At 62.8% G+C, this 15,029-nt stretch overlaps 2 protein-coding genes across 12 annotated transcripts in view; one reads left to right on the top strand and one right to left on the bottom strand.

Moving 5' to 3' along the window:
* CRTC1 (CREB regulated transcription coactivator 1) overlaps positions 1–6,552 on the top strand; it is an 84,931-nt gene extending 78,379 nt beyond the window's left edge. For all 11 annotated transcript variants that reach the window (XM_027969384.3, XM_060416199.1, XM_027969382.3 and 8 more), the window contains one exon: positions 1,208–6,552. In XM_027969384.3, the coding sequence (XP_027825185.1) occupies positions 1,208–1,419 (212 nt within the window). In that variant the 3' untranslated portion in view covers positions 1,420–6,552. The remainder of the gene's footprint in view (positions 1–1,207) is intronic.
* On the bottom strand, positions 3,277–14,794 carry COMP (cartilage oligomeric matrix protein). Its single transcript, XM_027969380.2, has 19 exons — positions 14,604–14,794; positions 14,270–14,355; positions 13,815–13,866; positions 13,214–13,383; positions 12,376–12,513; positions 12,040–12,114; positions 11,786–11,944; positions 11,594–11,698; positions 11,401–11,508; positions 11,036–11,195; positions 10,382–10,500; positions 10,087–10,139; positions 9,813–9,994; positions 9,430–9,608; positions 9,260–9,308; positions 8,843–9,039; positions 7,952–8,124; positions 7,208–7,347; positions 3,277–7,125 (listed from the first exon to the last, which is right to left on the bottom strand). The coding sequence occupies exons 1-19, from the start codon at positions 14,680–14,682 to the stop codon at positions 7,079–7,081; spliced, it is 2,271 nt and encodes a 756-aa protein (XP_027825181.1). The 5' UTR covers positions 14,683–14,794; the 3' UTR covers positions 3,277–7,078.
* Positions 14,795–15,029: the final 235 nt, after the last annotated feature.

Here is a 15,029-nt window from a genome sequence, read left to right as displayed (position 1 = left end):
AGGCCAGAACCCCCCCCTTGACTCTGCTGGGCTTATGGGGTGCAGGCCAGGGGCACACATACTGAGGCCCGGACTTGGCCCAGTGGATGGGACACAGAGCAGGGGCGGGACAGGGCCACTCACTCATCCCGCCCTTCACCCCGTGCCCAAGCGTGTGCGCCCCAGTAGCTGAACATGCCCGGTGGGATTTGTCCTGTGCAGCCACACACACACAAGAGCTCACACATACCGTGTTGGGCATCCCCAAGCAGCTTTAGCACAGTGCCCAGGCACGCACACACACACACACACACACACACACTGCCCAGGCACACACACACACAGTGCCCGGGCACACACGTGTGCACGCGCGTGCACACACACACACACACACACATCTCCACCCAGCCATGCTCAGACCTTCCAGTCTTCTCTCCCCACCCTTTGTCATGCCCCTGAAGGTTCTAGGTATTATCAAAGAAGAAGCAGTTTCCTCATAAGCCAGGGCTGACGTGGGGTTGGGGATGAGACCCTTTCTGCAGTCCCGCTGGCATCTCTAGAATGGGAGGGTTCTCTCTCCAGAGCCCCCACAGCCTGGACTAGACTCAGGGCCACCTGCCTGGACCCAGAGTCTGCAGGAGATACTCTTGAGTGCAGAAGCCTTGGCCTTGGAGGTTGTATGAGAAGGATCACGCCTCTGTGATTGTCCAGTAGGCCAGAAAGACTAGAACTTGCATGTCCATTTCCCAGAGTGGGAAACGGAGGTCCATGATCTCACAAGAGCCCAGGTTTGAACCTGGGTCTCTGCGGAGAAACCTGGCCTTCCCTCCGGCCCACAGCCAAGTCCCCTGATGCACACAGGGCAGAGTGCCTGGCAGAGTCGGAGGGGCCCCCTGCTCCCTTCAGGTCACGCTGGTTTGTGTCACAAACCTCATCCCAGGGCGTCCTGGCCTTGGCACCCTGATGTGTGGGCTGGCACCACCCTGTGCACTGTGGGGTGCTGAGCAGCGCCACCACATGCCCAGCCTCCACTCCAACACCAGTAGCATTCCCTGCAGTAGTGGCGACTGAAAATATCCCCAGACACTGCAAATGTCCTTAGCAGCACAGACCACTCAGGTGAGCTTCCAGGTGCAGCCTGAACATCGACAGGGGCTGTGGAGGTGCAGAGTGGGGGTGCCGGGGGCCAGGGCGAAGCTGAGCCTTTTGTGTGTACCCCCCACCCCAGTGACAGGAGAGTCCCCTCCCAGCCTCTCTAAAGAACTGACCAGCACGCTGGCCGGGGTCGGTGATGTCAGCTTCGACTCTGACAACCAGTTCCCCCTGGACGAACTCAAGATTGACCCCCTGACCCTGGATGGACTGCACATGCTCAATGACCCAGATATGGTCCTGGCCGACCCGGCCACCGAGGACACCTTCCGGATGGACCGTCTGTGAGTGGGTCGCGTGGCACATGGCCGCCCAGCCCCCGGCTCTGTCACCCCGCCGGCCAGTGGTCCCGACGGCATCGCCCCGAGCCTGGGGACAGCGGCGCTCCGTCCCTCGCAAACGGCCGAGCTTGTGATTCTGAGCTTGCAATGCCGCCAAGCGCCCCCTGCCCGACCCCCCCATCCCTCCACCCCGGTCGTTCACCTCCCGCGTGAGGCCGTGCGTCGTCGCCCCCGCGGACCCTCCCTGCTCTCTCATCCCCTGTAAGATGCGGAAAGCGTGCTGGGCAGGGCTGCCAGCCTCGGTGGGCACCGTGCTTCGCGACGGTGGTGGGCTGAGGTACATCTTGCGACTGTTGTCCAGCTCTCACTGCCTTCCTCTGTCCCTGGTCCCCCTACCTGCCCGCGCCCCCAGCCCTTGGATAGGTAGCGAGCCAGCCCCACCCTGCCAAAGGGAGAAAGTGCCAGAGAGAGGGGGGCGGACGTGAAGCGAAATAAACACTATTTGGACTGCTGTCTTTTATATTTCTGTGCACACACAGAACGCTAGCATCCATCGCACGGAGGTGGGATGCGGACATGTGAACAGCCCGGGGAGCCGCTAAGTCTCCTCCAGGGTCCCTGCCTCGCCCGCCCACCCCCCACCCTCCGGCCAGGCCCCTCTGCGGCCACCTGTGCTGTGAAACCCCACCCCAGCCTGTCTGGGCGCACGTGGAGGCAGATATTTGGGGGGGCGTGCAACTTGTTTCCATCTTTGTACTGTGGCCCCTGTTTCTGTTATTTAAAGAATGGGGTGGGGAGGGGCGGCCAGGGCATTTTTCGTTGCGCTTCTTTTCGTTTGTTTCTTTCGGTTTGTATTTACATTATGGTTGTGGATGAGGCACTGACCCCTCCAAGCCAACGCTTGCCTGAGAGCATGTTTTTTTTTTTTTTTTTACTCTAGAAATCCAATCTTATAATACTTGTGAGCTAACTGGAAGCAGCCTGCTGCCTGCTCAGGTCTGAGCTGCATCTCCTGTGTTTTTAGTTTTGCTCCGTTATCCCAAACCAGAAGGACATGAGGTTAGGCTGGACTGGGCGGACACTCCGGTGAAAGCTGGCGGCAGCGGCCGGAAGTGCCTCCCCTCCGGTCTCGTAACCGACTTCCGGGAAGGAGCCCCGGCTTGCATTCAGGGTCTCCTGAAGGTGCCAGCCAGTCCTCAGGGCGGGTCCATCCCAGACCCCATGGCTGGCGGCAGCTGCGGCGCCTCTGCTCTGAGGCGCCGCAGAGACGAGCCTGTCCTCAGCAAGCCCGCCCCGAGAACCAGCCAGCATTCATCCTCTCCCACCGTCTCTTCGGTGGCCACTTCCGGCAGGGCTGGCTTTGGAGGCAAATAGCAGAGTGCGTTTCAGAGGCTGGTTTCCAGGTGCTTCTCACAGTGCCTCAGGAGGCCCAGGTGACCGCCTGCGGGGCTCACTGGTGCAGCGGAGGCCGGCCGTCTGCCTTCCAGGCCCCGCAAGCGGGCAGCAGGGCAGGTTTCGCATTCTGCTTTGCCCTGGGACCGGAGCCTCTGTTTGGTTCCCTCCGACACCGCGTTTTGAATTCGTTCTTGTTCCTCTGCCTGGCAGCCAGGCTGGCCCCCCCTGCCTGGTGCATTTCCACCTCCAGCAGGGTCTCCGGAGCACCGCCTCGTGTCTGTGGGAGCCAGATCCTAGTGACCAACCCTCTCTTGTTCCCCAGCTGGGCTGTTAGCACATAGCCAAGTGGCCAGGTGACCACACCCAGGGGGAGCCCCCGTCCTTCGTCACTTGGCCTCCACCGCTGTCGTCTGGCTGGGGGCACAGTGTCAGTCCATCCAGGTCAGGGGCCTGTCCTCTGGGTGGCGGGGTCTGGGGGCAAAGAATGGGGACTGTTTTCTGGTTTTTTTTTTTTAAGAAGAACTACATGTACATAGAAGGGTTTGATTACCATTAGACTTGTATGTAGAACTTTAAAAAAAAATGGCCTTAATAAAATTACAAACAACCTTCCTGGATGCAACTTTCAAACAAGGCACTGGGGACCCCATGAGGGGACCCCATGAGGGAACCCCGTCAGCCCACACTTCCCATCTGCCCCGCACTGGGTTCTTGGTGCAGGTGGGCAGGGAAGGAGGGGGGTCCAGCCCTGTGGCCCGTTTCTCGAATCCCTTGGCCAGGAGCACAGGTGACTTTGTGTTAACACGGCAGCCTTGGCCCATGAGGGGCGTGGATGCAGAGCTTTCCTGGGGAGGGGACCCAGCCAGAAACCAGCGGCCAAGCATCCTCAAAGGATTCACTGCCCCCTCCTAGCCCTGGGCAGGCCTTTAGGGGGAGTCTACAACAGGGGATTTGGTTTTTTTTCTTATATATCACTTCTCTAAGTATTCTTGAATTGCCAAGACTTTTAGAAAAAGGACAGCTTAGGGCAATCAGCCCTTTGACTTGTGATGTGAAAATACTGTGATTCCAGGCGAGCTGCGCCGTGAGGGGTGAGCCGGGGCCCCTGCGTCATGTACACAGAGCTGCCACCGCGCCCTCACTCGCCGTGGCTGAGCTCCCCTCATCCATCCCTCGGGAGCACGCACCATGCCTCGGTTTGCCCCCTGTCCTCTGAGCCTCCGGGCTGGGGAGCGTGTCCCCCCGTGAGGATGAGACCTGGGGTCAGCCTCTTTCTGTGTTCTCCAGAGAGGAGAGTTTGTATCCCTGCCCCCACCCCCGCCCTTCAGCTTCACCCCCTGCAGTGCCCAGAGTGGACTTGGGGGAGGAGAAGGCGGGTCTCTTTGGGGGTCACACCCTGTCACAGGTACCTGTGAGGACGTGTGCCGTTACCAGAGGGGAGACGGCAGCGCCCCCTCCACTTTCCCGGCTCACCTTGCTCCCCCCAGCACTCTCCTGGGCAGGAAGGGTGGGGGCCAGCCCCTTGGGGTAGAGGGCCCTGAGACCCTCAGTGGAAAGCTCAGGGGGCAGATCCATCCTTCAGCAAAATTTGGGGACCCACAGCCAGTAGTACCCAGAAGCTGGCCAGGCTCCCTGCTGGGAACAGGCGCACAGAAGAAGGGACCCTGATAGCATTGGGTCTAGCTCCCACCCCAACTGCGGTCCACACAGCTGTCTGGGACCGGGCCTGCAAGGCCGGAAGGCAGGGGCAGGTGGGTGTGTAGTGCCACCTCTGTGCTAACCTCCAGCCTCTCAACTGGCCTTAGGGCCACCTGCCTGCCTGGCGGGTGTGCACAGCGGCTGGGAGCCCGGCTTTGGGTGCTTGGCTGGCTTTTGTGTACTGTTATCTACTTGTGGATTTTGAGGGTTGAGCCAGGAGAGTTATGACATCCTAGGTGTGTTGGGCCTGATTGCTTCAGGCGGCCGACCTCCGAGGAGGATGGCTGGCCCAGTGGGGCCGTTATGAGGCCCATGTGTTACATGGGGGTGGGCGAGAGTGGCTGTCCATCTGTCTGTCCATCAGATGCTGGTAAGACCCTTGCATGGAGGATGAGAGGTCCCGAGTCGTCTGTCCGTCCTGCCAGGGTAGCTGTCTGCTGTAGGGCCTGCGTGCTGGGTGCGGGCTGGTTGTGGCCTGCTCACGGGAGATGGGGGAAGGTGTGAGGCCTGTGGTGGGGCTGGGCAGGGCTCCCACGGCCTGGGCCTGAAGAGTCCCTACGATCACTGCTCTTTGAGGGGCTTCTGTGGACCCAGAGACCTCCTGGGGGCTGAGTTCTCCTGGGATGCTGCACTTCTCCCCAGATCTCCACGCCTGGGCCAACCCTGAGCTAGTTCATAACCAGACATGCTGCCACTCTCCTGCCCCCACTCGGGATTCTGAGTTTCCCGCATGTCCAAAGAAGGCATCCCCACCCCAGGGTGCGGGCTGGGCATGGTGAGGCCTGGTGGGGTTGAAAGACCCTCCACGTCCTCTGCCCCCACCCCAGTCATGACAAAACGGGAGCACCCCCCCCACCCTCCCTGGCTTCTGAGGGAGCTGTGGTCAGAGGCCCCAGGGTACCTTTGGCGTGGGGTTGGGGCACCGAGGTGTCAGGTCAAGGGTACCTGGTGCTCTTGGGCGTGATGCTTCAGGTGAGGGGTCTGTGGCCGCCTGAGCCTGCACCCCCGCCACACAACCTGAAGAGCTGGGCGGGGGGGACTGGGTGCCTCTCCTGCCCTGGGAGGCCTGTCTGGGGTGAGTGGGCAGCCTGGTCTGTTTCCACCCTGTTCCATTCTCAGGGGACCCTGGGCCCCCACGCCCGGGGAGGGGGGGTCTTACAGTGTATGATGGGGTCCCTGGGACGTTCCTTGGTCAGTTTGGCCTGAGCCAGCTCTTTCTGGTTTCCTTCAGCTTTTGGGGGTCCTGGCTGGTGGGCCTCAGGCACCTCTCGTAACCATGGGTGTGCCACAGGCACCGGGCCACAGACAAGAATTCTCCCCTAGCAGAGGCGGGGTGACCTGCAGCCCCAGTGCCTGGGCACTGGGGTACCTCTGAAGGCACCAGGGGGCGAGCAAGACTCTTGTGACCCAGGCCTCAGTTCCCTCTTGTCATTAGGAGCTCAGGTCCATGGTATCTGGGTCCTAGGCTCATCCAAGGCAGGGTAGCAGGCAGGGGCTAGATGTCAGGAGCTGATTCCAGGCAGCTCTCCTCACCTTCTGACCAGCGCCCAGCACCCTGTCCCCAGGAGCCAGACACGTGGGCTGCCCTCCTCTCACAGGGTTGTGGAATCTGGGGGCAGTTAATGCCCAGCCTGTCATTTCTGACCTCCTGCCAACTGGGGACAAGGGGACACAGCTGTGGCACTTGCCACCAGACTTCGGGAGGGAGGGCTTTGGCAGCTGAGGTCCACTGACCCTGCCACGCCCTCCATAGGAAACTGCCCTTCCCCTTCCAGGAGCTGGGCAGTACCACTGATATATGCAAACCCTGCAGTCCCGGCCCTGCCCCGCCTGTGTCCCTCTCTCCAGGCTGGCTCTGCCCTCCCCAGCATGTACACTGTGCTGTAGGCGTCCCGTGGGCTGCACGCTTGGGTGCCCACGGCGGGCGGGGGCGGGCGCTCAGGGCGCACTTGGCCAGCCCCTGCCCGTCCTTCTGGCGCGGACGCTGTCGGCTTTGTACGTTCGCATCCTTTGTAATGAAACGTAATAAAAAGTCACTGTTTCCGTCTCTGCCGCCTCCCTTTTCTACCTCCCCTCTTCTCCTGCCTCAAGGGTGAGATGTGGGTTTCGCCGGTGCGCCAGCTGGGAGTTGCCCAGAGACCACACACGCATGAACACGGACCCCCAGGCCTAAGGCCCTCACACACACTCCGCAGGATCCCAGGCCAGATGGTCCAGGGGCGCGGAGGGGACGAAGCAGCAGGCCTGGGGCCTGCAAATTAAAGCCCGACACCTTGTCAGGCTGCTAGGGCCCCAGCCAGTCAGCGGGGAGTCAATGGCAGTCCCCACCACCACTGCCTAAGTTTGGGGTCTCTAGGCCAGCCTCCCCTCAGAGACTTGACCCTACCATCTCCCCAAAGCAGAGACCACAGCCAGCCCCTCCGCCACACAGACACACTTTATTTTGTCTTCCCTGAGCCCCTCTCATTCCCCCCCAGGCCAACTGCCTCCTGGGGCCTGATGCCGACGACCTCCCATGGGGAGGGCAGCCGCGCGGGTGGCTGTCACCCAGTGGCGGGTCCCCAACCCCATCCCTAGGCCTGCAGCAGCCTCTGGGCCTCGTAGTCCTCGGGGATGGTGTCTGTGGAGAGAGGGTGAGGAGGTGAGGCGGGTGAGGCTGGGGGGTGCAGACTCCCCGCCTGCCCTGATGAGGGTCCTCTTACCGTTGCAGCGGTAGCGCAGGTTGGCCCAGATGATGTTCTCCTGGGAGAAGCAGAAGACCCCCAGACGACCACCCCGCATGGTTGTATCCAGGACCACGTTGCTGTCTGCCACCAGCTCTGGGCCCTCGTAGAATCGCACTCTGCGGGGCAGGAGGGGACCGTGACTCGGGGTCCTAGGCCAGGCCCTCCCCTCTCAGAGCGTCAGCACCCTGCCCAGGGAACTAGCATCTCTTCTCTAGGAGAAGGGACTGTGTGTCTCCCTGCCTGGGCCACAGTCAGGACAGAGGGAGCTCCTGATCTGAGCCTCAGTTCCCCTGTGTGACGATGGATGTGCAGGGCGCGCATCCAGTAGGTGCTAAACATAGCGCCTGGACTTCCTGGCAGCGCAGAGTGGGGACTGGGAAACGGGGAGTGGGTGAGACCCCACCTTCTGCTATGTATGCGCACAGTTCAGAACCCCCAGCCCTGGGTCCAGGCCGCCCAACCTGGCCCCGCCCTTCCTGAGTCCAGGCCCGCCCCTGTCCGCCTGCCCTCTGGGCCCGCCCACTGAGCAGCTCTCTGCCAGACCTGAACCCTCCCCGTGTCCTCGGAGGGATATCATACCCCAAGGCCAAACAGTTATTTCTGCCTCTATTATTCCCATTTTACAGGTAAGGGGACCAAGGCCCCCCGAAGCAACTCCCTCCCACAAGAGCGAGGAATGAATAGGGACTCCGGGCCCCTTGGCGGAGGGCGGGCTCCCACCTGATGTAGCCCACTTGGGGCCGGTGCTGCAGGAACCAGCGGTAGGATGTCTTGTCCTTCCAGCCCACGTTCCGGGGATCCTTCCACAGCAGCCGCACCTGTGATGCTGTGTCCCCCGTGTGCCACAGTGCGTTCCGAAGCTGCTCCCCAGGGCCTGTGGAGGACTTCACGGCCTACCACATCCAGGAAGAGGAGAGTGGGGTCAGGGACCATACAGGCCACCAAGGCCCCCAGACGGGCAAGGAGCTTTGAGTCATAGAGGAATGGTGGGAGTCCCTGGTATGCCTGGATGGGAGATCCCCCCAAGGAAGCCTTGAGGGCCACATGGAGGTTTACAGGTGGGTTATAGGGGGCAGCAGTGGTCGGTAGGATAAACTAGAGTCTAGAGGACTTAGGGAATTTTAGGGTTTCAGTGAAATACTGGGATCCGGGTGGCGCTAGTGGTAAAGAACCCGCCTGCAATGGAGGAGATGCCAGAGATGGGGGTTCCATCCCTGGGTCTGGAAGATCCCCTGGAGGAGGGCATGGCACCCCACTCCAGTATTCTTGCCTGGAGAATCCAGGACAGAGGAGCCTGGCAGGCTACAGTCCATGGAGTTGCAAAGAGTCCGACACGACTGAGCGGATCTATTCTATTCTAGGGGGTCTGCAGGAGGATTTGGAACCTGAGAGAAAGCCTGGGGCTCTGTGAGGCGATTTGGATGCCCACAGGAAGACTAAGGGATCCTGGGGGCATGTTTGAGGACCTGTGGGAGGAACTGGGAGGATTTCGGTAGAAAGCCTTTGAGGTCCGTAGGATCATGCCGGGGACTGTAAGGCTTGTGGGTCTGTGGAAGGGCAGGGGGCCTCAGAGACGGCGCTGAAACCAAGCGCTCAGCAAGGGCCCAGCACCTTGAGCTGGATGCCGGGCTCTGCCACCGCACGGAACGGGCTCGCCTGCCAGTACGTCTGCTCCATCTGTTTCCACATGACCGCGTAGAAGCTGGAGCTGTCCTGGTAGCCAAAGATGAAACCAGCGTAGTCGTCATCCGTGACAGTGTTCACGTGGAACGTGCCTTCGAAATCCACGCCATTGAAGGCCGTGTAACCTGGGGAGAAGAAGGCACGCTAGCCCTTGTCCTACCGGGATCCGGATCCGTCCCCGAACCCTGCCCCTTCTGAGTACAGAACGCCCAAGCCCAGAGTCCAGACCACCTAGCCTGGCTCCGCCTTTCCCGAGTCCAGGCCCGCCCCTGTCCCGCCTCTCCTCCGGCCCCGCCCCCCGAGCAGCGCCCTGCATGGCTTGGCCGCCCCGCCCCCGCGTCTCACCCACAGCCAGGCCTGGGTCGCTGTTCATCGTCTGCACGATCTCCATACCCTGGTGAGGTTCAAAGGACGAAGGGCGTCAGGCCAGAAGGACTGGGCTCCCCGCCTCGAGTTTAGGACCCGCTGCGGTGGTCCTGGGCTCCCCCCACTTCCCGCCTAGTCCCCGCCCCCACCTGGTTGAGCACCACCCAGTTAGGGTCTATCTGCGCGTCGCCCTCAGGGTCCAGCACGACCGTCTGGAAGGCCCGGAAGTCGGTGAGGGTGACCTCAGCGTTCTCCGGACACACATCGATCTTGTCTACCACCTTGTCCGCATCAAAGTCGCCCTGGCACGCGTCGCCCACGCCGTCCCCTGAGAGGAGGTGGGAGGCCCCCCCCCCCCCCCGCAATGATAGAATGAGCTCCAGGCCCCGCCCCGGGCCTGGCCATGCCCATACAAGCTACTGGCCCTGCCCAGGCCACGCCTCCAGCTCGGCTCACAAGAGCCACTGCCCCCACCATGCCCACCCCAAACCTCACCCTGGCCCTGCCCCACAGGACCTGCGTCCGGCCTTACGGTCCGTGTCTTCCTGGCCCGGGTTGGGCACTAGACGGCAGTTGTCCCTACTGTCGGGGACCCCATCGTTGTCGTCATCGTCATCACAGGCGTCACCCTGGCCATCGTGGTCTGAGTCCTGCTGGGCACTGTTGGGCACTGTGGGGCAGTTGTCCATCGAGTCCTGGTGCCCATCCCCATCCCTAGAGTGGGTGGAGCAGGGACAGTGAGGCGAAAGCCGGGTCGGGCGCTGCCCACGCTGGGTTCCCACCTCAGCCCCGGATGGCCTGCTTACTTGTCTTGGTCGCTGTCACAAGCATCTCCCACGAAGTCGTGGTCCACATCCCTCTGGGGGCCAGAGGAGGGGGAGGATACAGACGTTCATAATCAGGGCAGAAGAATTCAGAAGCCTCTCCCCCACCCCCAGTTCCAGAGCCAAGATCTTCCTGAGCCCAAGCAACATCCACCCACACACCCCCCTCCCCCCCGCCCCAACCCCAGCCAAGTTGTTCAGACTGGGCTGGAGTCTTGCTAACCAGCCTGGGACTCACCTGGGGGTCTGCCTCAGCTGGAGTCTGGCCTACACTCACCTGGTCTGCGTTGCTCTTCTGAGGACAGTTGTCACAGGCATCTCCTACACCATCACCATCAGTGTCCTTCTGATCTGAGTTGGGCACCCTGGGGCAGTTGTCCGCCGGATTGCGGATCCCTGCGAGAAGCAGAGGAAACAGAACCGGATCCCCAGATGGGGCTGGGGCCAGGCTGGCTTCAGCAGAGCAGGTGCAGACCTGGGATTAGCCTGGGACAGAGTCCCCACTCCACCTTTGGTTCCCAATAACTACAAAGTTAGACTAAGTCTTCGTGCCCAGTCCCCAGCCTCCTAGAGACTAAATGGATGGAGCAGTGAAGGGACTGGCTCAGTGTGTGCACCACCTTGAGTCTCTGCCCCGCTGTAAAAATGGTACCTCTTCCATGGGGCCCTGTCCCCCATGCTCACGGCTCTGTCCTCTTTCCCCTGCAGCATCTAACGCACGGTCCCCCTTTCCCTCCTGCAAAAGGTCTTCCCTCTTTCCCTTGGCCTGTCAGCTTGCATTTCTGTGCGCGGAGCAGGTTCAGCGGTTCCTGGCGCCCTAGGCGAGCTCACTCGCTCCGGCTTCCAGAAGAGGCCGAGCCCCACCTCCAGCCAAACCCCACCCCTTGGTGCCCGCCCTTTCCTCTCCTCTCCTCGCGCGCCCAGAACTCACGGTCGCCGTCTATGTCGTCGTCGCAGGCGTCGCCTCGGCCGTCCTTATCTGTGTCCTTCTGGTCGTCGTTCTTCTGGGACCGACAGTTGTCGCACGCATCGCCCCACTTGTCGCCATCCGTATTTCGCTGGTCTGGGTTCCGCACGAGCGGGCAGTTGTCCTAGAGGTGAGGGCCGGTTAGGGGATAGGCAGTCCTAGAGAGTCAAAAGTCACTCCCCAGACTGTCCAGCTCCGAGGCCCCGCCTCCTCTGCATGGACCCCACCTCAGTCCTTTGGGACCCCTAGATCAGCCTCTGAGGCCACACCCGGCACCCGGAGACACGCCCCCCCACCCGGTCTCTCCCGGGCCCCCACTTTTGCCCCACCTTCTCATTGAGGACGCCGTCCCCGTCGGCGTCCGGGTCGCAGGCGTCTCCGATGCCGTCCCGGTCCACATCCTCCTGCCCTGAGTTGGGCACCGTCACGCAGTTGTCCTAGGGGTGGGCACAACGGGCGTTGGGGGCGTGGCCAGTAGCCCCGCCTACCCCTGCCAGGCCACGCCCTCCACGCCGCACCCACCTTTCTGCACTGGCGCTCCGAGCAGCGTAACTTCTCGTCTGGGAAGCCGTCCAAGTCTGTGTCGCGGCCGCAGATGAGCCCATTGCCAGCCCAGCCGACGGCGCACTGCGGGTGGGGTAGTCAGTGGGTGCTCTGGCGTGGCCCGACACCCGCACCCTCATCCCATTCTACTCCTGGCCTGCTCGCACTCACCACGCATGATCGCGACCCGTCACGCTCCAGCACGCAGTCGGCCTTCTCGTGGCACGGGCTGGGCGTGCCGTCAGGGCAGAAGCGCTGCGGCCGCCGACGGCAGCCTGATGCCTGGTCGCCTACGAAGCCGGGCTGGCACGGGCCGCACTGGAAGGAGCCCTGAGCCCGGGCCACAGGAGGTCAGCCCCCGCCGCCTGACGCTTCCGCCCCACCCTCCGCATCTCTCAATCCTTCCTTCTCCTCCCAGGCCTTACCACGGTATTGACGCATACAGAGTTGGGGACGCAGTTATGCTGCCCGGTCTCACACTCGTTAATGTCCGTGCAAACCTGGGTGGGAGAGAGCGCACTGGTCCACGCTCCCAGGCAGATGCCCCCAGACCTCCCACCCGAGTCACGAATCCTCTGCATCCCATCTTTCCTCCAGTCCCGACCATCCCTGATGGGAAACCCTTAACTTCCTCTTCCCCAGACTCCTGTCCCCATCCGTTGCCCCTGGAGCCAAGCAGGCTGCGAGGCTGAAGTTTACTTAACAAAATCCCCCCACCTCGAAATGCTCCTCCCGGCTCTCCAATCCCCGACGGCCCTCACCTGCTTGTTGGCCTTGGCGAAGGCCAGCCCCACGCCCTCGTGGGTGGGGCCGCTGAACCCAGGTGGGCAAGCCTCGCAGCGGAAGCCGGGACTGGTATTGATGCAGCGGACGCGAGGGAAGCAAGGATGGGCGGTGCACTGGAGGAGGAAGGGCCCGGGAGGATCAGAGGATGAGGAGCTGGGCCTCCCCCAAAGAGGCGCCTTAGGGCTTATTGGACTTGTAAAGTTCAAGGGCCATCAGCTAGCTATAGGAGGGAGGGGGTGCCATGTAGGGCAGAGGCTATTGTCCCAGAGGTCAGGTCACACACGGCTTTGCCTCGATGTGGGAAAGGGCAAGACCAGGCGAGGAGAAGGGCCTGCCTGGAGTGGGGCTGTTTCTGGGACCCAGTGGGCTGGATGCTCATGGACGGGGGAAGAAATTTTGAGGGCGGGCATCCCCAGCGGAAGGGGGAAGTGGTCGTCGGGGTGTGCGTGCCCGTCGGTGAGGAGGTTGCCGGGGCGGGGGGACCCCGGTGGTGGAAGGGTCTCTGGGGTCGGCCACCCCGGGCGGTGGTGAGTGGGGTCGTTGAGGGGGACCACTCCCGGCTGTAGGGGAGTCGTCGGGGTGGACGTCACTGGCTACGGAGGAGGTCGTCAGGGTGGGCATCCTAGGTGGAGAGGGGCGTGGTAGGGGTGACTGTCCCCCGGCGGTGGGGAGGTCGTCTGGACGTGCGCCCCCAGAGGTGAGGGAGTCCTCTCCCGGAGGACCCCCAGCGGACGAGGAGGTCGTCGGGGCGGGGCGGTGGGGAGTTGTGGGGCAAGCGTTTGGGGTTCTTCGGGGCGGTGGCGGCAGACGCACCTCGTTGACGTCGGCGCAGTGCGAGCCGTTGCCCGTGAAACCTTCGGGGCAGGGTCCGCAGCGCGCGCCGCTGGCTGTCTCGGTACAAGCCACTCCGGGGAAGCAGAAGCCGGGCGAACACTGGCTTAGCGGCCGCACCGTCAGACTGGGGGTTCGAACGGGTTGCATCCCTGCAGGGAGTGGGGCGCGAGTGGTTAAGGCCACGCCCAGGGGTGGAGCCTGTCGAGACAGCGTTCCCATGCAGGCAGCATCCTGGCTGTTCCGCGACCCCGCCCCGTACGGAGCGCTCCTCTCTCCAGGTCTCTGCAGTCTCTCGATCTCTGCGCCCGACTGTCTTTTTTCGCTTCTCCCTCCGCGACTCCACCTCCCAGCGTCTCCCGCAAGGTTTCTGGCTCTTTTGGGGGTCTCCCCTCCCACAGTCTCTCTCTCTCCTTTCTGTTCCTCTCTCTCCATCTCTCATCCAATCTCTCCATCTCTGTCAACCTCTGTCTTCTTCTCTCTTTTGCTCCCGGTCTGTCCTCTGCTCTCTGGATCTGTTTCTGTCTGCCCATCTCTTCTCGCTCCCCGGCCACCCCGTCTCCGTCGCCCCGGCTGCGCTCACCGCACGCGTCACACTCCATCACCGTGTTTTTCAGGAACGTAATCTCCTTGACCTTCGGTGCAAGGGAGATGGGTTGTGGTCAGCGGGGATCCTTCTCCTCCCCCGCCGGTCTCCCCTCTCCCTCTCTCAGACTCCTTCCCCATGACACCACCGTCGCGGACCCTCTCCCCGCGGACTCCCTACCCCCAGATCCCTACTCTCCCAGCCCCTTCTCCTCCTTCCCTGGGATTTCCTCCTCCCCTCAAGGATCCGTACCCTCTCCCGTAGAACGCCGCATCCCTGAGACCGCCCCCGCCCCTTCCTTTCCATAAACTCGGCCCCTCTCACCTCCATCAGGACCAACTTCTCCGGTCCGTTCCCACTCCCCCACCCTCCCCTGCCTCCGAGACCCACTTCCCCTCTTCCAAATCTCTGTCTTCTCCCCTGACCCCCAACCCCCCAACCCCGGCCGGCACCTGCTGCCGCAGTAGGTCCCGTACGTCCTGCAGGGCCGCGTTGGTCTCCTGGAGTTCGCGTAGCATCTGCGGGCCCAGGTCCCCACCTGCGCTGACAGGGGGCGCTGGTGGGGCTTCGGGGACCGGCGACCCCCATCACCATCCCTCACCCCGCCGCCGCAGAGATCCCTGACGCCCACCCCATTTCTTGAGCTTCTGCCCCCACTGCCTGCTGTCTCCACCCGGCAAGCCCCGGTGAACTTTCCCCGAGCCTCAAGGAGCCGCGACCCCAGGCCTCCCGCGAGTCCTGTCCCTCTGGGGGTCAGAGGCACGGCGTGGGGGAGGAGCGGCTTACCCAGCGGCATCTGCCCCTGGCCTGATGCGCCGAGGGCAGCCAGCGTGAGCAAGAGAACGCGGGCGGCGGCGAGAACCATGACGGCGGCGGGGAGCTGGACTGCGGCTCGCTCTCTGCCGCCCACGAGGGCCGAGCGGCCTATTTATCCCGGCGGCGCGGCCGGCCCGGGGGACGGCCCACCGCGGCCCTGCCCAGCGTCCAGCCACAAGGTAAACAGACGGCGCTGGCCTCCACGTTCAGGGCCCCGCCCAGCGCTGCTGAACTCGGATCGGGCGAGGAAACTGAGTCAGCGGGGGCTTGGGCTGAGGTTGGTGGGGCGGGGAATCAGTCAGGACCGCCCTCCAGCCCTCTCATTCACTTGTTTGAGAGACGGCTGCGTGCCAAGCCTCCAGCATAGCTGGAAACGAAGCGAGCCCCATAACGGCT

Source organism: Ovis aries, chromosome 5 (genome assembly GCF_016772045.2).
Source record: "Ovis aries strain OAR_USU_Benz2616 breed Rambouillet chromosome 5, ARS-UI_Ramb_v3.0, whole genome shotgun sequence".
Taxonomy (NCBI): domain Eukaryota; kingdom Metazoa; phylum Chordata; class Mammalia; order Artiodactyla; family Bovidae; genus Ovis; species Ovis aries.
Note: the sequence above shows the minus strand (reverse complement) of the source record. Positions and strands in the feature narration are given on the sequence as shown.